The following is a 22,251-nucleotide window of genomic DNA, read 5'->3' on the forward strand; positions in this document are numbered from 1 at the left end:
AAATTCATCCATTTCAGATGAAAAAGAAAGCCTGTTAGTAACTTCTACATCTTCAATATCCAAAATTGCCAATGCCAGCCATATGTTTTCCCCCATATTTTAATATCTGTTTAATCTTACAAGAACTAGAAGTCTTAAATTTAATATCCCAAATACCTTCAGAGCTTTGCATGCCATTAGCTGCTGCATTGAGTATTATGTCTTTAGCAGCAGAGCGGATGCAGAGACAAAGCATGAGGTTCCTTATGTTTTACTGACGGGAGCTTAGTCCCTTTTCACAAGAGCAGTAAAACCTAAACCAACTTAAGTAGATCATTTTAAACAAGGGAGGTTTTACTTTTGAAACTTTCCTCAAATAGCAACTCCTTGACTTTGCCTGTGCTGCATCCCCAGGTGGGCTGCCCGAACCTCCTGTGCTCGCTCTGCACCAACCAAGGAGTGCAACAGACCTCACCCATCTGCTTCAAGCAAACTGAACATATCTGTAGGTCTTTCCTAGAACATACAAATTGCAGGGAATTATCACTACTTCAGATAAACTTCACCAGTAATCACACAAGCAAGCCCTGTTACTTGCTGCTCTGCAAGTAATCCCTTGCCAGAATATCAGAGTCTGCACAGAGGCTGCCACAGGACTGGTGCTGCAAACTCTCCCCAGCATCTCTGGGTTTTGAAAGATTCTGTCTTCCATCCTTGCTAAATGCTGCAAGCTAGTCTGATAGTAAAGCCTTTAACATTCACTGTAATTTATCCCAGATCTGGAATTAACCCATTTTGGATTTAAACTTCTCAGATTATTAGAAACAGTGCTGATGACTGCAAATGACAGGCTACGTTCTGTCAGCCACTGTATGCTGTGGTTCTTTTTTTTCCTCTTCTATCTAGGCATTTAAATATTAAATTTCTCTTTGAGCTTGTAAAATCTTATGTCAGCAAATAAGATCAAATAGTTTTGTGTTTTGTTTTGCCCCCCACCCCTTTTTTAAAAAAAAAAAATCTGTAAAAAAAATTTTGCTTTTCTATATATGAATACCTAGCATGACAGCTACTACATTGCCAATCCGGTTATTAAAGGTGTTAAGATAATTGCACCTGGTGAAAAAAGACATTCCATCTTTTTTCACAGAGCTTTCTCCTGGGGATAAATGGTACTGTGCAACATGGTAATACAGCTAGCATAATCCTAGGGCTAAACCTCTGAGCAACAGGACAAAGCTTATGTTTTTAAGGCTAGGTGAGGCATCAATCTTTCATCTCAAAGCTTACTGTGGCCTGAAAGTGTTTCCTCTATACCCTCACTCAAACTCCATGTTTGAATGACAGAGGCAGTAATTAAACTGCCAATTAAAAACCTCTAAAACAAGGTATAGCATAATATTTGTATGTTTGACTAGGGAATAAACAAAGGACCTTATAAATACTTTAGGGAACATTCAGTGGTAATACTGATATATATATATGTATATATATACCGTACATACACACTGAAATCCAACTTTCTGTGGCTCAGGAAAATATAGCTTCATTTTTAATTAATGAAATATGTTTTAATTAATACATTATTAATCATTATTCACGTGGGGTCAACCCATAGCAATTAAAAGCATACTTGAATTAGCCTTTCCTCATACAGAGCACTTCAGCTTGGAAACATATTTTAAATGCCACGAGTCTTAATGAACAAGTCAGAAAAACTCCTTCCTATTCATAAATTGCTTCATTTGTTTGATGAATGATTTATTTCATGGGTGAACTTAATTACCATTTAGGTCAAGCTATTCTACATCCTGGATATCGTAATTGTCCTTAGAAGATCAACTTACACTAAAATTTCAAAATGTATTATTAATAAAACCTCTTTTTTTTTTTTGATAAGAAAGGTTGTATTGAGATATACGAGCCATACACTGCAGGTACAATACAATAAAGCTTCTTCTGCAGTGCCTAATCACACAATCAAAACAATTCAGAGCTTAAAAAAAATATGCCCACAGCAGACACTCTCTGCACAAGATGGACACAGATGAGAGAAATCAGTTGTACTGTCAGAAAAGGACATGATACAACTATATTACGATCAGGCTATGTGAATTATTAATGTTGGTACTCTAACTGCTATCAATGTTTTTACTAGATAAATTTAGATTTAAAAAGATACCAGATTTGGTTCAAGATGCATTACACAAAACCGTAAATATGAAATTCAAACATAGAATATACCACTCGGGCCCAAACGTAAGGTATGATAAAGGTGTAATCTATTGTAGCTATGAATTTAATTACAGAATGCTGAAGTTAATGGCATTACTGAAAATAGGCAAGTTAGCTAAAAATGCAAAAGTTACCTAAAATGCAAGAGCAGAAGAACAGAACCAGTCGGTAAGGGAAACAATTTCATAAAAACGCAAGATAAAAGTGATAGCAAAAAAACCATGCTTTCAAATTGGAAGAACAAGCCATTACCTATGTTCCTTCCTATCAGCTATTATAACACTGAGCTTAACCACTTCCAAATACCCTACTGGCACCTGTACACCATTTGCTAACTCTTACCCTGAGCTACCTACAGCTACTCTTAAAAAAATTATATATTTTCTACTCAACAGGCATAATTACACTGTGGTATTTTGTGTAAATTAAAGACCTTATTCTAACCCTGTAAAATACCACAATCTGAACAGAAAGACCCAGAAAAAATTTTTTGTTCTTTTCTTACCTGATTCTCGAGAGCTCTTTACCACAAGTGAATCTACCTCTACTGATTTTGGTCTAAGTGGTAACTGTTCAGAGTCTAACTTTGGTTTTGCTACTGGCTCAATTTCAGATTTTGGTCGAAGAGAAACGACTTCTCCGTTAGATCTGTAACATGAAAAGTGGCAAAAATATACCTAGTAATACATAGTAACATTAAACAGTTTGCATATTAACATTAAATAGTTTACCAAAAAACAAAACACATCAAGAATAAGAATTAAAAGGAAAAAGACACCCCCCCCCCCGAAACAGCTTTTACTGTTTTTTAAATCCTTGCTTAAAAGTTTTTCAGAGAGAAATTCTAGTATTATAAAAGTCAGCTCATTTGTTGCAGCTTTTGTAGAGCTGTCAGACATGTACAATCCCCTTGGAAAAGTATCCAAAATTTTTAGTGCATTTACTACAGAGCATATTTTGGCACTTAACCTAAAATATCACACTTCACTGCAAGAGAAAACAAGATAGCTGAATAGCACCTTCCGTAATCTCTCCTGAAATATTCAGAAACAAATACTCAGATTCCTTCACATCAAAATTGTTCTGTAAAGAAAAAAGCTATCAAGAACAAATGATTTTTTTCTGGGTACAGGATAAAGTGTCTTGTACGTCTGGTATGTCTGGCTGTGCTTCTACCATGCATCCTTCATGCCTAGTCACATCATTCAAGGACCAAAAAAAACGAAGAGATGACCTTTTCCCTTACAATTTGTGCCATCGTTTGTCACTGTAAAAAGACACAGTATGTAGACAGACCAGTTGTCAGCTTCAGTGTGTCCCTTTCATAAACTCATCGCCCATATTCTTTTTTTGAAATTCATTACAGCAGAAAAAGCGCTAACAGCCTAATCTCCCTAGAGCAATGTTAAACTTTCAGACGTTTAAACCTATTTTAAAAACTCTCTATATTTTTAAAGTTTGCAATTATTAAAGGACCACAGTTTACTACAGCCTCTGTTTTAGCTGCACACATGTACCCTTTCATATCTAACTATGCGGGAGGGGAACACTGTTTTGGTTAAAGATCAGAAAATCTCTACATGGGAAACATTCCAAAATGTCAAGTGATAAAACATGATTACAAACTGGAAACCTAACCAGAAAGAAAACTGCAACAGTCTAACCCTTCAGTCAAGCACCCAAAGTTTCCAGGGCTGTGCAGGGTGTGATGAGAGACAGCTGCCTAGATTGTCCTCTGGTAGCTGGCTGTTGGGAGTCAACCCTCCAAAGTCTGCACCTTTCCTCACTGCCCTCCTGTTTTCTCCCTTTACTCCTTTTGGCTTGCAATATACAGGACTTGCTGGAGGAAAAAGATAAAACTCAAAGAATGTTTGTTGCCACCCTGTATATTTGCAGGTATTTAGGGTGCAAGCTCTTTGAGGTAGCAGCTGTCTGCTCTTTTATTGGTAGAAGGCCAAGTTCATCATGATCTCACTTTCTCATGGTTCTTTCAAGTCAGCTAAAACATCCCACAGGGACAGTTACTTGTCAACATGGATCTGCAGTTGTTGGTAAGAATCTGGCAAACTGTTGGATGGAGGCAGAAAGGAGGGAAACCGCAGCATGGGTTGGGTACAAGGAGGGATTGTATTGATGCAAAGTTGGTGAAACACTAAAAAAATTTCACACTTGTGAGAAAGAAAGAACTTTAGAGAACTGAACCTAACAGTGAGCAACTGCTTGCTATCCTTTTTCCTACTTGTCCAGTAAACTCAACTGAGAATACTCGAGACAGATCCAAGAACCACCTCCAGTTTCTGCACGAAGTGTTTTCTTCCCCATGAAAGGGGACATGAGCCACGCTGAGTACCTTTAGCATGGATACTAACTATGCTCAACTCTTCCTCTTCTTCTGGTTTACTCTGAAACACTGAACTTTGACTCTACTCAAATCTTTTCCAACACAATAACATTTTTCTCAAGTACAACATCCAGAGATTCTTTTATACCATATTGCTACTTTAACTAGAACTTCTTCATTTTGGGGGCAGGTTTAAAGCAAAGCAGACTAGACTCATAACTTAATCTGCTTTATGGTTACCCTGTAATACTTTCTCCGAAATGGATTCAGCATCTTAAAGAATTAGGAAGTTTTAAGTTCATATTGATAATACCTGAAGAAAAGAAAAACTGGTAGGTGCAGTGCAAAGCTTATCCTTATATCCTCTTTGCCTTTCAAACATACGTCTTTTCCCACCTCAGTCGTGAAGGAAGATAGAAAAACAAGCCATATAAAATATTTGTTAAATACGATTAAAGGTATACTGACTTGGATGCAGATGATGGCAAAGCAGGTTTTTCTGGACGTTTTGGGTGCTGAAACCCTGCTCTCAAAAAGCTGTTAGTCTTGCTTGGAGGAATGGGCTTCTTGGGTGGTACTTGAGGAGCTTGTGGCTTCAAAGGCTTCTGATCCAAAGCTCCTTTTTCATCTGATAAAGTAAGTCACCAAAACATTAAAAAACACATTGTCTAGGTTTCTTTCAATGCTAATCAATTAGAAAGCAACTGCTGTCAGAAACACTTTCTCTGAAGTTCAGATAACAGTGAAAAATAGGTATGTTAAGCGATACATTATCAAAACATACAAGCTATATAACTGAACTTAAAAAACATTACATTAAAGCAAACGGAAGTTCTTTCTATTGACATTAAATACTAGTAAGAAATTCTGGATTGACGTTATTGCACTGCAAGTAACACCTAACAAACAAGAATCTCTCTGTACTGCTACTGCTTTGCCCTTACTGTGAATTCACCATAACTCCTTTCAAAAAGTCAGGGGGCTTTTGTTTTAAATACCGCCTGTATATGGCTAACTCCCTTTGGAGAAGTTCAGCAACCCTTGTGTGTCACCTCCCCCACTGTAAAATGGGGAAATCCTGATTTTCTTTCCCAGGAATACTCTGAAAAACAGATCATAGAGGTTTCAACAAAAAAGCATCATCCAGGACGGAATCGTATTCTTGCTTTGGGACCTTTGAATGTTAGGACGTGCACACAAAACCAAAACAAAGTAGTTGGCATTCCTTTGCAGTCTTTCTTAATACAGTGTTAAAAAATGAATAAATACAGCTCTGAAGTAGCAGGACAGTACATGATTTTGCCGCTTGGTGGTGCTGACTGTCCTGTGTAAAACACCCTGTTCACGGGGCTCGCTTCTCCTGTCTACTGATCCTATATATAAGATTTAAATTCTTAAATGCTCAGTGGTAGTGTTACTGAAGATCAGTTGCCTACATTTTAGTGCAAAAAGAATTCAAGAATCATGCATTTTTACTTGTAAGAAGTTGCAAGTTCATAAGTAGGACAAAAAATGCTGCCATCAAATTGTATTCCTGAATTATCATCAGTCAGGTTTCTCTTCAATTGCTCCCACTCAAAATCTGAATATAAAAACTGTCCACAGTTAAGTGGATGAAGGTAATACTAAAGGCCAAGATTCCTGATGAGGACAGAAATCAGCCATTTCTGCTATACAAAATGGCATGGCACTTTTTTGGCTTTTATAACACAATGAAATAAGGGTAGACTCAAAACGAGCGCAGAGTAAATGTAATAAAAATACCAGCCTTAGCCACTGATATTGGACAAAATTACTACATGATATCAACAAGTGCCCTTCACTGTAAATACAGAAATAGTTATAGGAGCATTGCTTTTACCTTTTGATCAGTCAATTTTTGATTGCAATTAAAGGCAAGATTAATATGTATAAAAAATTACATGCTTGGATAGGTTGAGATTAGAGCTGCTCAATTATTGAATTAAAAAAATAATTATATTAAAATTTCTTACTTAATCAGTTTGATTGCTAGTAACAACAAGGTTATCGTTCACCAGTAAAACACTGCACTGACAGATGGCCATTTTTTCTAGTAAAACACTACTGCTATCTAAATAAGTAACTGTTAAGGCCAGAAGAGACCACATATAATTAATTATTCAGCCTGACCTTCAACAGAATACAAGAGAAAGTTTTCCTGCATTATTTCTTCTACCACAGAAAAGGACTGTTCTTTATCACACTTAATTTTTCAGAAGCTTTCATGTTCCTAAGCATGGTACCTATTACGTAGAGCAGCTAAACTTCTTAACTTACTTTTAGGAATATATTCTGAAATTCACTATAAAGTAAACGGGTCTCACCTTTTTCTTCAGACCTCAAAGGGAATTTCTTCTCTCCAGTTGGCAATTCAGGTTTAGGAGCTGCGTGTAAAACCAAATCATAGGTATTTCTGAAAGAGCTTTAATTATCATAGTCACTATCTAAAAATATGATATACAACAATTTGTGTTTGTATTTTTTTTCCTTTGCGAGGAGTGTAATGCCATTTATAAACATTTATTTGAGCCCAGCAAACTGTAAGCCCGTATTAAGATGTGTCCAAAGTAGTCTCCATCATAATCTGGGAAAATATATAGCAGCAGCAAAATACATAAGGCATAAAAAAGTAACCTCTAACTAAGGGCGGCTGCATTGCTAGGAAATACAAAGCTACTTCTGAATTTTACTTTTATTTTTTTGAAGACGTGCACTGTTTCTGAAGTTCAATACTTCTTCAGACACCTATCAGCAGGCATATCTTACATACCTGGACTTTTTACTGGAGGTGGAGGTTTCTTTGGCTTCTGTAAAATAAGAACATAAACAAAACAGATTATCAAAACACAAACATATTTGCCTTCTGTTTTGCATAGGGTAGTGTCCAGCTTATTTATAGCTCATTTCAAAGCATTTCATAAAGGAGGCAATCAATTCACACAGACAGGAAACAAAGAGAAACAGAACTGGAAGAATTCATCTGATATTTCCCAGCCAACCCACTACAAAAACATGAACAAAATGCAAGGTTTCTTCAAATCTCAGATCAGCATTTCAGCAGCAAGCATAAGCAGTAGAGGTGCAAACAAAATTTAAGAATTACATCTTTTCTAGTTCAAGGAATTGCTCCAGTCACACCCATTTTAATTTCAGTTTCAGTAAGTAAACCTCAATCTTTGTTAGTACAACAGAAGTATCAAAAAGTAATCATGTAAACATTTCAATTAAAAAAAGATCACTTTCACTGAACAAGGATTCTAAACTAAATATCATGAAGCTATTTAACTTTGCAACAAACACTTCATTTATACGAAAAACATTGGTCTGAGTTTCTTCATCTTATATTGAAGCGGAGAAAGATGAGTGAACTACTCTAGCCATTAAAAACTTACACAATATTTGTCACAGGTTGTACATTGAAAATAAGACAACTGTATGAGGCAGCCACTTTCTTATTACTTTCCTAGAACTGTTAAAAATGAGTTTGAATTTCCCCCATCATGGAGTTCTGGCTTACCTCAAAGCACACATCTCAAACCACCTCACCCTCAGAGTCCAAGTAATGAAAATGCTCTAGGACACCCATCTTTGTGGTTGTACCAAGGACAATGCTCACTAACAAAATAGTCACAAAAACCTACTAACCCACAGATGTTTATAAAAACGTTGCTGAAGTTGTATGGGCTCAGTCCAACGCACTCCCACTAGAGTACATGTGTTAACTTGACCATCTTTGCTACACAAACTTGTCAGAACCAAAACATCATACTAATCTTGTCAAAACATGGATTAAGAATTACAAGAACAAGTAGTACCACACGAAAATATGGATTTCTTTAAGTCAACACAAGAGACAATAGAGAAAAAAAAAAAAAGCTATTTCTAAATCCCATCCAAAGATTACACACTGCAACCTACTGGCAAGTCCTAACAACAGAAAAATCCCAGTCGGTCCCACAGGGGTCATCAGCATTTTGTTCTTATATTTACTTACAGGACTACAGACGGAACAGGACTCACTGCTTGCCTCCTTTCAAAAGGTTTAGGGTTTAATTCAGTCACCAGTTACACACATCACCACAATATCGGAACTATATCTTTTTCTATGTGACCTAATCATCCTCATTAATTACAGTTAATCTGAAAAGGCAGGTTTCAATTAAATATTTAAAAAAGAAGTTTAACCTTTAGATCTTTCTTCTTGGTTATCAAGACAGAGTTAAAAGCTGACAATTGTATTAATATTTTAAGAAGCAGTATGTGCTGAAGTCTTTTATTCCTTGCATTTCTGTCAATTCATTTTTGTGACACTAGGTGAAATACATAGGAACTTACAGGGAAGTCTTTATCATGTTCTTGTATTTGAACAGCAAAATTATCAGGGAAGACTCCTTCTTTACCATTGAGTTCTCCTCTCCACCAGCCTGGCTCTCCAGTATCCTAAAACAAACAGTAAGATATTTCAATTAATCTTTACTTTTTTTCCCAGAATTTTTTCCCAGATAGACTGAAAGTGCTGTTCCTGTAGCTGTTTCTCACAATATAACTGTTTTTCCAAAACTATTCCATTCCTTAGAAGAATACTTTAGCTACCTTTGCAAGGGGAAACAGCTAAAGATCAGACTAGGTTTGGTCACTTTGTTTTCTAAAATACAGGATATGAAATTATATTTCCTCATTTATACAAGGCTAACATCTGCAAATGGGAGAGAAATACATAAAACCAACTATGATCCAATGCACAATATTTAATGTTCGCAACTTCCTCCACTAGATTTAATGTTCTCAGCTTCCTCAACCAGAAACACATTCAGTAAATACTTTCTGTAGTTGGAATAACACCATTCTACTAAATGAAAGTGATTCTGATGTGACTGATCAGGCTCACTAGTCTGAAAAGCATGAAGTAAGAGAGAATACACTTCTGAGGAAAAAATAACCAAGTTAAGACATAAGGAAAAAAACAAAGAATTAATTCTGTATCATAGAAATCCATCACATGATCTAACTGGATAGAAACTAGTTTGTCTATAACAGAAGTATGTGTATTAACATACTAAATCATTTAAATATTTTAGCAAATATTTTTGTCAACCCAGTAAACTCTCCTGTCTATATTCTACTTACCTGTGCATAACTTACAAAAGCTACAAATGTTCCAAGCGGACTGAACATCTTACCTTAGTGATAATTTGAATAATCTCGCCTTCTTTAAAACTCAGTTCATCATTTGTGCCTTCATAGGGAAATACTGTCCTGCAATATTCCTTGGCTGGAACGACACAGCATAATTACTACACTTGCATACCATGGGTAGTAAAGTACATAAAAGCTTACTTGTGCTATCCAAAAGGAGAGCTCAGAAATTAATACTATAATCATCCTTCCCTTCTGGACCAGCCACCTGACACTGCGTTACAAAGTGTTCACTATGTCATTCACATCATGAGAAAATCAAGTTCATAGCAATATTTACAGAGCAAGGGAAATAAATCTTCATGGAGTCAGGAGATAATGCCCTAAAATATTTTTATCCACAGCAGACTGCTCACTTAAAATTGTAACAGCTTATCTAACGTATCTAATCCCCACTGCCTCATATATTCAGTTCTACTGCTTTAGACCAAAGAGTGATTCATGATTTTTATTGCAAGTTTATATGAGATTTTTATAATAAGCCTAATTTAATATACACAATTGTTTCACGGTGACTTATAGTTACAGGAACTTCAAATACCCGAGCAGCACATTTGCTGAAATTCTGCAATGAAAACAAGTAATTGAAGCAAAGGAAGTCCTTGGCTATAACCACAGCTCAAATGAATGACTAACTGACAGTCACAGCCTCTTCTGTAAAAGCAGAAAGAATAATTCCTTTCTTACTATTTGGTACAGGCAATAACTAATCCATTTAAAATTGTGAGAATTGGTTCAGTTGAAAAAGATGGAGAATTTGTTTTCCTTTCCCATGCTAGAATAAAAACAACATGAGAAAGGCCAAAATATGTTAGTGTAGAAGTCTTAATTGGAAAGCATTTCTCACATCTTTTTTAAACACAGCACACCTAAAATTTATTTAGCAGCTAAAAAGGCCAGGTTTCTGTATCTGACAGATCAAGGAAGCCAAAGAAAATAGAAAGGACTCCATCATGCTGCCACAACATACCAGGACTTGGACAACACACACAGGTGAGCAGCTGCAGAAACCCCTGCTCGGAGGGCAGCACAGCATTAAGCCATCTCCTGTATACATCCCGATTCTGTAACAAGGCACGCATTTCCTCACTGCTGGGAGTCGGTCAGCACAGCTGAACTACACAAGCCTTTGTTCCTTTCCTTCCCCATGCACTTCTCCTGCCCTGGATACACCAAGTCCCACGGCACACAAAAACCACATCAGGAACGACTTTCCTCTGCACCAGCTGCTAGGAAGAGAGGAGACAGCAAGTGCTGCACCCCGCAGACTGTATCCATCTGCCCATCCTGGAGGCAGCTCCACCCAAAAAATCTACCCACCTACGTTAAGGGCGCATACAATTTGCCACTTCACCATCTTACTTTGTGAGCCTGATATTCTCTAAGTCATTAAGATAAAGAAGTCCAGCTTCACTTTCTAACACTTTCATACGGTGCTTACAAAGTAATAAATCTGAACTTTGAACTACCTCTTATTAAAACATTCACTAAATTTTATCCTTTCCAAGGACTCGGGGGTGACCGTGCAGTAGCAGGAATCACAGATGATGTCCTCTAACATAATGGGGGAAGGAGAGGCCAAATAGTGATTTCTATTTTATTTTTTAAACAAAATATTTTTTAAATATTTGCACCAGAAGCCAAAACAAGCTTCCCAGAAATAGCTGAGGCATGCCAAAATAAGGAACACAAGCCTAAATATTTTAGGAGACCTCTATTTATTTGTTAACATACTGAACACAGATTATTTTAAACTCTCTCAAAACTGAGGATTCATAAACAGTGCAGTCTATATTAAAATAAAAACATTAAGAAAGAAAACCAAAACCTAGCTCTTTCAAAAGTTACAAGATACTTTAAAGTGATTTCTATAGGTATTAACTACTAATAATCTCCTACAATATTTATATCTACCAAACTTAATTTCCTTTCAGATGTATTTATCTGGGGAGCAGAAACTCAGCATGGCTAACTAGATTAGCCCAATTTCTATACTTTTAGCATGAAAAGCACTTGAAATTATGAAAGGAGATACATACTGAATGCTTTAAATGTTTGGTATTGAATACTCAGATTTTTCAGACAGACTTGGGTTAATTTTTATGCAAAGTTTAAGACAAGCCAAATTTCGCAATGCTCCAGGCTGCACACTGTCTTGCTGGCTCTGCAAGAAAAGCACTTCCAGCAATAGCACTGGAACAGTTTAAAAGCTGAAAATTTTAATTTACTAAAACTAAAATCTCTAATAGACCTCAAAATCAGGACAAAGTTCAAGTAAGCATCGATTTCCAAGCATCATACATAAACTTATTTCGACATATGCTTTGGAATGGCAAAACTTAAGTGTTAACTACTCTTACCCCACTACATTAAACACTCCTAAACTGGAATCAGCTATTTTCTAAAGATGGCCATGCATACATCTATCCAACGAAATAAAGCAACGTATGGCTCAAGTGGCACAGATGCCCTATTTGCTGTTATAGCTACAGCCAAATCAGGGCTTTGGCTAACAAACCCACCATTCCAAGTGCTCTGTTCTGCTAGATTACACAACCCCTACAGACAGGCAAAAAGCCAGCTGTTTGTTGAAGTTTTCGTAATTCTGCAAATGCAGAACCCATTTATGCCAAAATAAGTGATTTCTGCATAAAAGAAAAGTATACTTGAAATTCCAATACAGGAGCTGAAAAAGCATTGTTTCTGGAACTAGGCAAAATGAGCTGTCCACACATCAGTTAATTTTTTTATGGGGTTGGCACTCCCAAAAGAAGTTTTGAGTTGGCTTTAAAAAAAATCTCTCTAGATAAAGCCAGGCAATTTAGTAGTTAAAGTCATAAACTGTCAGAGAAAAAAAAAAATCTTTTTTTTTTTTCTTTTTTATTACTATAAGTGGAACCAGGCTACCTGGAGAACAGATTTCAAGAGAACAGTAACTTTCTGATGCAAGAAACCCAGCATACAACCATGGACAGCATGCACACGAGCAACTCCAGATGAAATACAGCATCATTCCTATCACCCAGGAACAGAAACTGAGCTGGGGGGCTGCTCTGCAACAACAGATTTCCAGCTGACCACTAAAAGCCAGGCAGAATGAAAGCCAATTTAAGCACATCAACACGAATTAACACAAACTTAATACCCCTGCCTTATTTGCTTCTGGGAGACAACCCTACAATTGATTTCTGACTGAAATGCAAACAAAAACTCTTTCAGACACTTTTGCATTTGAATAACTCCTCAAAGATAAAGAACATTATGCACAAAAAGCAGTGTGCACAGAAGTATAATACCAACAAGGGGAAAACAAATCAGTTTTGACAACCAAATACTTCTCCACAGAGGATTATCAAGCAACAGAAGCAGATTTCCATTAGCCTTACCTTTTGGTTTACTTTCACCTTCTGATTTTGTTCCTTCTGACGAGTTTTCCATTTTTGTTACGCAAGGAAAATGGATTGGCTTTGCTCCAGGGGGATGGTGAGGTGAGGACTACAGAAAGGAAAGAGAACTTTGTTAACAGAAAATTGTGTTTTCAGTAGCTGAGATGATGTGAAATTATCATCTCCAAGAGATTCACTGAATTTTTTTTAAGCACTTAACTTACTGCAGTTACTTCATTATGGCCACCACAACAAAAATTTTGTGACTAAAGACGAAGCACACAGCTTTATATCTGGCAATGTCCAGCTCGATTTTTGCAATCGTATTTCAATCTTCCCAAGCGTTACTGTTCCATTACCCTGAAATTGCCTTCTCTGGCACAGAAGTGGTCATTTAACAGCTCTGCTGAAAGTAACTCTGACCATATTTACCCAGCACTGGAATAACACAGGAATATTCAGTGACCATAAACCATCTCAGCTGAAGAGGTAATCAGTTTTTCATTACTTAGGCAAACATAAAAGCATGTGAAAGCCTGTCCCAGCTTCTCTTTGCTCTTGGCGATTCAAACAGAACAGAACCCAAACAGACACTTGCTCACCAGACACTTTCTCCTGCACCAAAAAAACCATGGAGGCATCACAAGTGGTATACAGAGTTAACATTAACCAAAATAATTGCTCCAGTTTTCATTTCAAGACATTTATTGAGCTGTCAGGAAGACTGAGACAGCTTCAGCTGCATTCATTTCTTCGCAGTCATAAGAGCTACAAACGTTAGTCAGTGCTTACCTGAGCAACCCTAGCAGTGTTACTGACGAGAAAAATCCCGTTGCTTTTACTTATTCTGTTCATTTCCCTTTACAACTAGACTTCGCAGACCTACTGATGCCACAGAAACCAGCCTTAGTCTCTTTAAGAACGGATGGTGTCTGTGGGCTGGTGTTTGGTACCTCTAACATACCATAGAGGAAGCTATGGTCATTTGGGATGTTCTCAGAGTGCATATGCAATTTAACTCACTCCAGAACGCTACATAAAGGAAGCACTAAAATAACCCACCTAGGAGATTAAAGAAGTCCGGTATGGAAAGTTTTCTACATTCTCTCCTTCCAAAAAAAGATGCAATTAGAAGTGCGAGAGGAAGTTTAGGCATGCAGGGTATAAATAACCTGAACCCATGCAGGATGCTGGAGCTGACTGAAATCTATCTTACAAAAGCAAATAAACATTTGAATTGCTCACGAGTCTAAGTGCTCAGTCTTCCTTTGCTGAGCAGTCCTTGAATTCCCAGAGGGAAAAAAAAAAGCCCTCTCTGCTCTAGAGCTTCCTGAGGACAGCTTTTATTTCTTTACCAGCTTAAGGATGGAGAATGCCCTTCCAGCATCCCTCCATTTAAATCCGAAGTGAGTTGAGCCCATATCTGAAGAAACTATCTGTTTTAGCAAAACCTTCATAAGAATTTTCTCCATAGGGATCTTCATGTTGTTCTCTAAGCCTATCTGCCTTTGGGATGACTTTGGCAATAAGCACAAGTGGAATATTAAATGCAAACCTCAACTGTTTATTTCATTGTCTTCAAACTATGAGAAGCTTGTTTTCTCACTTCATTTCCCATCTTGCTGAGAAGCTGCCTACAACAACTTAGCAGGCTAGCCAACAAACAAAATACAGTGCCAACATATCTTAGTATTTGTGCACAAAGAACAGTTCGAAATGACTGAGCAGACTTCCTATCAACTCAATACATTTTAGACAGGATCCTACCACTCCCAAGTTATAAGAGGGAAAGTGGGGAAGCATGCCTTTGAACAAACAATCTCATAACAAGAAGGCAAATTGAAGAAAGCTAGCTCCTGAAAGCCTCCTCTGACAGCATTGACACAAAGATGCAGTGGCTCCCATGGACTCCTGCACTGAGGGATAAACCTGGAGAGAACAGAGGGAAACGCATGTGCCCTCCCTGGGACTTTACAATCAATACCCCAGCTACAAACAACAACACTTTGATAACTTTGGTTTTCTGATTCATCTGAAGTTTTGATCAAACCAGGAAAAAAAAAAAAAAAGGATGCACACAACATCTACAGTTGGATAAGCATCTCTCAGCTTTGCTACTGGGGTGGGGGAGAACCAACACATTAAAAGAAGTGTCTGTCCCTGCCCTCTTCCTGAGGACTCACTCCTTCCTGCCCTCATGTCACTTTTTGCCCTGCACCAGCACAATTACTTCTGGACAGGCAGAGGAAAGCAAATCAGTCAGAATTGCCTTTTCCAAAAACAGTCATAACCACAGCCCCCCCCCCCCCCCCCCCCAAAAAATAATTTGGACAAAGATTGAAAAGCTTTCTTGAATCGATCTATTCTACAAAAAACTGAAACACTGAATTACCTCAGCTGTCAAAAACTGGAAAGACATACAAAGGTTCTTGGTATACACTATGCATAATTTCAAGATAAATGCATTGCTGCTGTACTTATGAGGGGTAAGAGCTTCCTTGAGTTCAGATCACACCAGAACCAAATTAAAGTAAGTAAATAACGTGATGCTCTCTAATACCTCCTAACTTTTAAGTTAGATTTGGAGAACAAGAGTACCCCTTTCACCATTCACTCAAACAAAAGGGGAGAACGAAAGAGGATGCAAAACTGTTAAATGGTACTTTTTAGGCTTGTACAATCTGCAGGTTATGGAGACACCACTGAAGCCAAAAGCTTGGCAGCATTCACTGAAGGACATTCCCATTAGTAATGAAGCCTGACATCCAGTACAGCAATCTCAACATCCACCAAAACACGAAGGGAAAAAAAAAAAAAGCAAAACCCAAAATATTCCTTGATTTAAAGGCTACACTCAACTAGACTCAACAGTCCTGCCCCAGATTAGATACAAAGTCTGTTACAGAAAAAAGAACTACCAGAAACTACAGTAGGTATGTATCCTACTATATCTTAAACCCCCTGGCTTTTGAAAGGACAATTTTCATGTTAGGTTGATTTTCCCTCTTTTAAAGAAAAAAAAGTCAAAGCATTTGACTAGACCTTTTGGCATCCATGGTAGATAACTTACTGTGAAAGAAGTTTGAGGGGTTTTGCTTTGTTTTATAGGCAAGACCCTCTTCTTGCCTTGTCTTTGGTATCCGATGAGATGACTACAGCCTGATTACTGAACAACACTGACTAATTTTATAAACTGCCAGCATCTATAAGATTATGTTTTCAGTTTCCACACTTTCTTTTTTAAATACAGGAAACCCCAGAATAACAACATGAACCCCTACATACTTTATCTTGCTTTTTATCTTCTGGTTCACCACTGGATAATCTTGTCTTAAGTTTAACCGAGCCTTCTTTAAAGATATCTCCAAACCCAACACCTCGTATTTTCTTTGGCTGTGCTGGTCCAGATCCAGGTTCAGCTCCGTTCCCTGGAGAAGCCACAGGTGAGGTAGGACCACTGAAAACAGGCTCTGAAAGTGAAAAGAAAAAAAAAGTTGTTTTAATAGCTGAAATTATTTCTTTGCTCTTCAGAAGAAAAAATGGAAGAGACAGAGCTGAGTGCATTGCTCTTACAAACGGCTTATTGCAGCTACAATACCTCCCATTTTGTTCTAGCTGTATGGTTAACATAAGATCATTTGAAACAACTCTGGCAACTAAGTCATTAGATCATTAGTATTTCTTGCCATTTCAAACATCATCCAGGCTCCACAGTCTGTTATCATCAGCATCATGTTCTACGTTAGATTTTATGAAGCATTGCTTAAGTAGTATAAAGCCATGGGTTTTGTCCAACATTTAAAAGCTTGTCACATGCAGCAGAGCTATAGCTGCCAAAGGCTATAATCAATAAAGGGCCATCATGACCCCAAAATGAGTTCACTTGTTTCAACAGCCACAACAAAGAAAACTGTGGTGCAGCAGCAGAGATTGGTGTCTCTCAAGGCATCAAGTGAAGTTTTCCTATGGCTCAAAGTACCAAAAAATACCTGAAAACAGTTTCTTGTGAATTTATTTATGTTTTGGTAAAACTGTGAAGTTGTGTTGCTACTTCAGTTTCTGAACTATATTACTCTTCACTCAGTTGTTTTCCTTTTAGTTCTCTAAACTGATAGCTACAAATTTCATTGACGAGAAAATTACAGAAGACCACAGTTCAGTGAACAGAGAATTTACTTGTTCTCAGGAGTAAAGAAATATAGCAGATACTTGAGACCTTGACTGTGAAAGTAGTGAGCATTAAATATAACCCTCAGGCAGGAGGGCGGGTGGTGGTACTGCTGAAAATCATAACTTGTTAGATACTGACAGAAAATACAATCACTTCAGATTACTGTTGTTCAGTCTCTCTGGATCTCAGTATTCCTGAAATAAGATGGACGCATACCCATTTATACACTCATCTCACCAGATACCATTAATATCAGCAAAACTGAACTCTAAACAGCTGTTGAAATATTTGGGACTGCTCAAATCAAACAACTCTTGGCTTACACTACTGAAATTATTTCCAGAATTTACAAAAAAACAATTATTTTTTTCTTTCCCATCTCTGAGCAAACCCTTAGTAGGAACAATTTCTACAGAACATCTTGCAAATGTGGACGCACATTACTGAAAAAAATTTAAAGAAGCTTTTTAGCCTTGAATATTACAATAGACTTCTTTAAGCACTGACTAACTCCCTTCAGGGCACTGCTCTCAGAGAATGCTCCCATTTCAGCAATATCATATCAAAGTTCCCCAGCCTTCAAAGAAGTCTTCAAAAACATAAGACCTCAGAAATACAGTTTCAAGGCAACAGACTAAATAATTGCCTGTAAAGCATGAACCTGCCTGGAACCCCTCAGCATTTAAACTCCTGTTCAGCTACAGTCTGCTTCTGTCTTAGCTATACAGCCAGAGCCACAAAGGAGTGGCTAAATTTAAAAACTGCCTTAAAAACAACCAAAGGAATATATGCTTGATCTAGTGTCCATTTTAGTATTTGTTAGACAGCACGTGAAAAATATTCTATTCTTAGAATCAAATATAATAAGATGGTAGTACAACCACAATGTTCTGAATTATATGAGATTTAAAATGATTTTGCTAAGTGCTTACAACAAAACAGAATACCACCTGCGTCATCCAGAGCGTCCTGTGTTTCTCCATCATCCGTCGATTCCAATTCTTTCACAAAGTTAGAAGGAAACAGCCCTGACTTGCCATTTAGTGTTCCACTCCACCAGCCTTCTTCTACCTGTACGGAAATATTTTGCACATTACTAATTAAGCAAAAAGGAAACTAAAATACAACACCTGTTGCAACATTTAAATACAGCAATCTAAGCAGTTTAAGAAATTTAAAAAGTTTGTATCTATTGAATTTATTTTTAAAACTCTACGAACAATTTTGCGAAAGCTCAAATGAACAGTTTCTCTTTAAAAAAACTACCAAAGACATGGAAACAGTAGGCAAAAAGAACAAGAAAATCACTTATTGTCACTTCCACCTCCACAGCAATGATCCCAGAACATGAGATAAGTCCTATGCCACTTAACCAAGAAGAGCGGCAAAACGTCCATCAACTTTCTCAAGAGCAGAGGGAATAACAAGCATCAGCTATTTAATAGAAGAAAATATTAACTTGTTTATGAAATAAAGACAATTTTCAGCCTAGCTTTCTAAGGCAATCTGTTGTTACCAAACTGTCCTGTCCAGTTTCCACCAGTCCCATTTCCATTAGTCCTGTATCTATTGACCAACTTCAACCAATTTTGAAACTGGTGTCTTCTGATCAAAGATAATTTCTACAGATGACGTTGAGTAGAAAAGAGAAAAGTCCTTAGGGACATCACAGCTTAGTTTTCCATGAGTCTGTTATCCATTCCTTCTGGCAGGAAACAGCTGGCTGAAGAGCAGATGCCTAGCTCTAGGTCAGCTAGAAGATATGGAAACTTTCCCATCTGAGTTGGCTGACCAACGAAGGTAGCCAAGATGCCTGAGTTTTGTGGTCCTAAGGGTACAAGTCTATTGGATGATAAATTGTTAGCTTTGCTATTCACAAACCAACTCACTTTTGTACTAGAAATAAAGCCGTTCAGGTTTGTTTTAAGGACTCTGTGATGCTCTGTTAAGTGCTTGGATGCCTGGTGTTATTCACTCTAAAATATTTAATGAAAGGCTCATTGGGAATACGACACTATTCAAAACACAGGGAAAAGCTGGGCGCACGTAGGTGATGGTGTAAAAATACGATGCCAGAAGACTGAATAATAGTGTTTTTTGGGTTTTTTTTTTTGGTTTTTTTTTTTTTATGAACATATTTGAAGATATCTGGAATGATGTGAAGGTAATTTGCCCAATGAGCAATATTTAAAACTGAGACAAGATCAACTGAAATGAAATATTTTGAAATTTTTCTGCTTTAAGGCTGGAAAGCTGTTTTTAGAACAGAAAGAAAAGCAACAGAATAAAACAGCAGCTGTTTACGTAATCTTTTTATAGCCTTGCTTTGTAGGACACTACGCCTGACACACAGACATAATTTTTAAACCCTAGCTTACCTCCAGGCAGGCAGAACGCATGCAAAGCCTGGCAGCTACAGAGACAGACAGGCAGTGGAAAAAAACGTTTTTCTTTTTAAAGAAATCCTATCTATCAAATATAGCTTCGTTGTGGATGGTTTAAATATGGAGACTGGTCCAGCAAATCAAATTTCAAGCATAGATTCCTGACAGATGCTGATCAGGCTCCAGCACCTCATGCTTTACATAATACATGACAAAAAAACTAAAATTAAGATGCTCTGAATCACACATACTACCAGAGAGCCATGAGAAAGGGTCTTTTCATGCTTGTGATACAGAAAGAGATTGAAGCATCCCTTTATTTTCTGCCATGAGAAAAGGTCAGCAAAGCACTTTACAGACTTGCAAGGCAAAGCAATGCCAGTTCAGAGACAAGCTGGAATAGATTAAACGTTTTCTGAGCATATGTCAGTCTCCTCACCATGCTGTCCTTAAAAAAGTGATGACATACAAGCCAGTGTTACCAGCGAATGCATCTTTAATCGACATTAAAGAACAGATGAAGAAAATAAAAAGGTTCTATGTGGCTTGGTGAAGAGCAACTGTGTATTTCTGAATGCTAACACTAATGATGACAATTTCAGGACATCTTCCATTTCAAAACCCTACTACAGGATACAATTTCCACAAGAGGGAGATACAGCTCTGGTACAGCATCGGTACTTTTTTTGAATTCCATCTAGTTGCTGCTATAAAAAGATGAACACTCAGACTTCTGAGCAAAGGGGGAAAAAATGACTGAAACGAACACTTTTACCAGTCTGAACTATAAAAAAAAATCAGTTGTTGAGCCTCATGAACTTAGATTATGCAATACAAATACAATACTATTTAAAAAAAAGCATTTTTTGAACTGGTATTTAGTTCTGCATCTGACAGGAATATGGAAAAAGATAGGAAGGAGAAACAAAAGGTTTAGAGAAATTATACAGTTATGTGCACTCTGTGTATCCTGTATGCATAACCCACAAGTTCTGTAAACAAAAGGCCCTGATGATTCAACCACGTAGCACAAAGGCCTTCTTCCCTGCTGCTGAACCTTGTAACCTGCTCTCTTCAAAATTAGTCATTTATCTTCTGAAGCCATGACCTCCACTTTTAATTTCACGATCATTCCTGTAAATGACTAACTATTCAATTTAGGAAAACAATTGCAAGTGCTACAACTGATAACACTGCTCTGTTATCAGGCGTAGCTGGTAGAACTTATTCCTCTGAGCAGGTGATTTTGCTTTATTATTTTCTCCAAAGAAATGACCAAGTGCTCTCTCATAGTAATAATCCTAAATTATCTGTAAATTTAAGTTACCTGTTATATAAATAGCACCTTTTATATATAAATGAAAGCAAGAATCACTTCACAGCAATGAAGACAAGTTATCCACAACTGATAGTATTTTCTATGATTCTTCACATTTCTGGCCATAGAATCACAGAATGGTTTGGGTTTGAAGGCACCTTAAAGCCCATTCAGTTCCAGCCTGGAACTACAAATACTACAAATACATATTTTCATATCATTATTTTTGTTGTCCTTGTTGTTTTTAAACAAAGATGTGTTCCTTGCACCCATTCTGAGAGATTACTGCACAAAACTGTCCTAGGCCACCTGTTTTCACAAAGTTCTGTGGAAACACACCCATTTCAAGAAGTTTACTTTTTTTTTGAAAGCCAGGTGAGGTATATGAAAGGAAGGAGCTCAGGCACAGAAATAACATGAGAACAGAAACAACAAACCATGTCCCCAAAAAAATCGTTTCTATCTAGGAAACCAGATGAATAATTGCCTTGATCTTTTTGTTTTGATTAGCTATTTGGTCTTCTCTGATACATCATACTGAGCACCCCTCCCAAAATAATTCTGAAAGTTAACATGTGAGACTCAAAACAGCAGCTCCCAAAGCAGTTTACTGCTTGAATGGTATCCAGTGATATCATTCTGCCTATTGACTGGTGCAATGTAAGCATTTATGAAGCCAGGACTGCTGCATACAGGTGCTATCCACAAATTAAATTGATGAATGAGGTTACCCAGGAGTACTCCTTTAAAAAAAACACTCTCACACAATGAAATCTGAGACTGATTTTGGTGAGCAGGTTTAACAAGTCACTTGGTTTTATTCAAAGCTAACAGAACAAATTCTACCATTCATTAGTTCAACTGCATCTGAAAGCATAATTATCTGGAAGTATAATTATTTCCTTGCTATGAGAATGGAAAAATCATTCCTGGCAAGTATCAGAATCCTGGAGAGTTAGCACTCTCTTCAAATGAAGTTATCCGAGTAAAAGATGCAATCTCAAAGCTACTTTAAGAGTACCAACAGACACATGGCTAGAAAGAAATATTAAATCTTTTTCCTTTCTTGGATTCTCAAGGAAACAGCAAGGAGGGGCTGTACCAATGGAGGCCAGAGTATGCTGTGCAGAAGTTTTTCATCCAGTTCTGAAAGGATCCTTCCATGATCGCTCTGGTCTTTTCCACAGGTTCTCTGACAGATTTAGCTCTTGTAAGAGATACTC

At 37.3% G+C, this 22,251-nt stretch overlaps 1 protein-coding gene across 1 annotated transcript in view; it reads right to left on the reverse strand.

Annotated features, from left to right (window-relative positions):
* Positions 1-22,251, reverse strand: part of CD2AP (CD2 associated protein) — a 76,033-nt gene that overhangs the window by 10,339 nt on the left and 43,443 nt on the right. The window contains exons 5-13 of the mRNA XM_080584924.1: positions 18,277-18,397; positions 16,441-16,625; positions 13,156-13,264; positions 9,754-9,845; positions 8,909-9,013; positions 7,344-7,380; positions 6,898-6,957; positions 5,021-5,180; positions 2,717-2,859 (exon numbers count right to left, since the gene is read on the reverse strand). Of these exons, the coding sequence (XP_080441050.1) occupies positions 2,717-2,859; positions 5,021-5,180; positions 6,898-6,957; positions 7,344-7,380; positions 8,909-9,013; positions 9,754-9,845; positions 13,156-13,264; positions 16,441-16,625; positions 18,277-18,397 (1,012 nt within the window). The remainder of the gene's footprint in view (positions 1-2,716; positions 2,860-5,020; positions 5,181-6,897; positions 6,958-7,343; positions 7,381-8,908; positions 9,014-9,753; positions 9,846-13,155; positions 13,265-16,440; positions 16,626-18,276; positions 18,398-22,251) is intronic.

Source organism: Anser brachyrhynchus (assembly GCF_964034855.1).
Source record: "Anser brachyrhynchus genome assembly, chromosome: 3".
NCBI lineage: Eukaryota > Metazoa > Chordata > Aves > Anseriformes > Anatidae > Anser > Anser brachyrhynchus.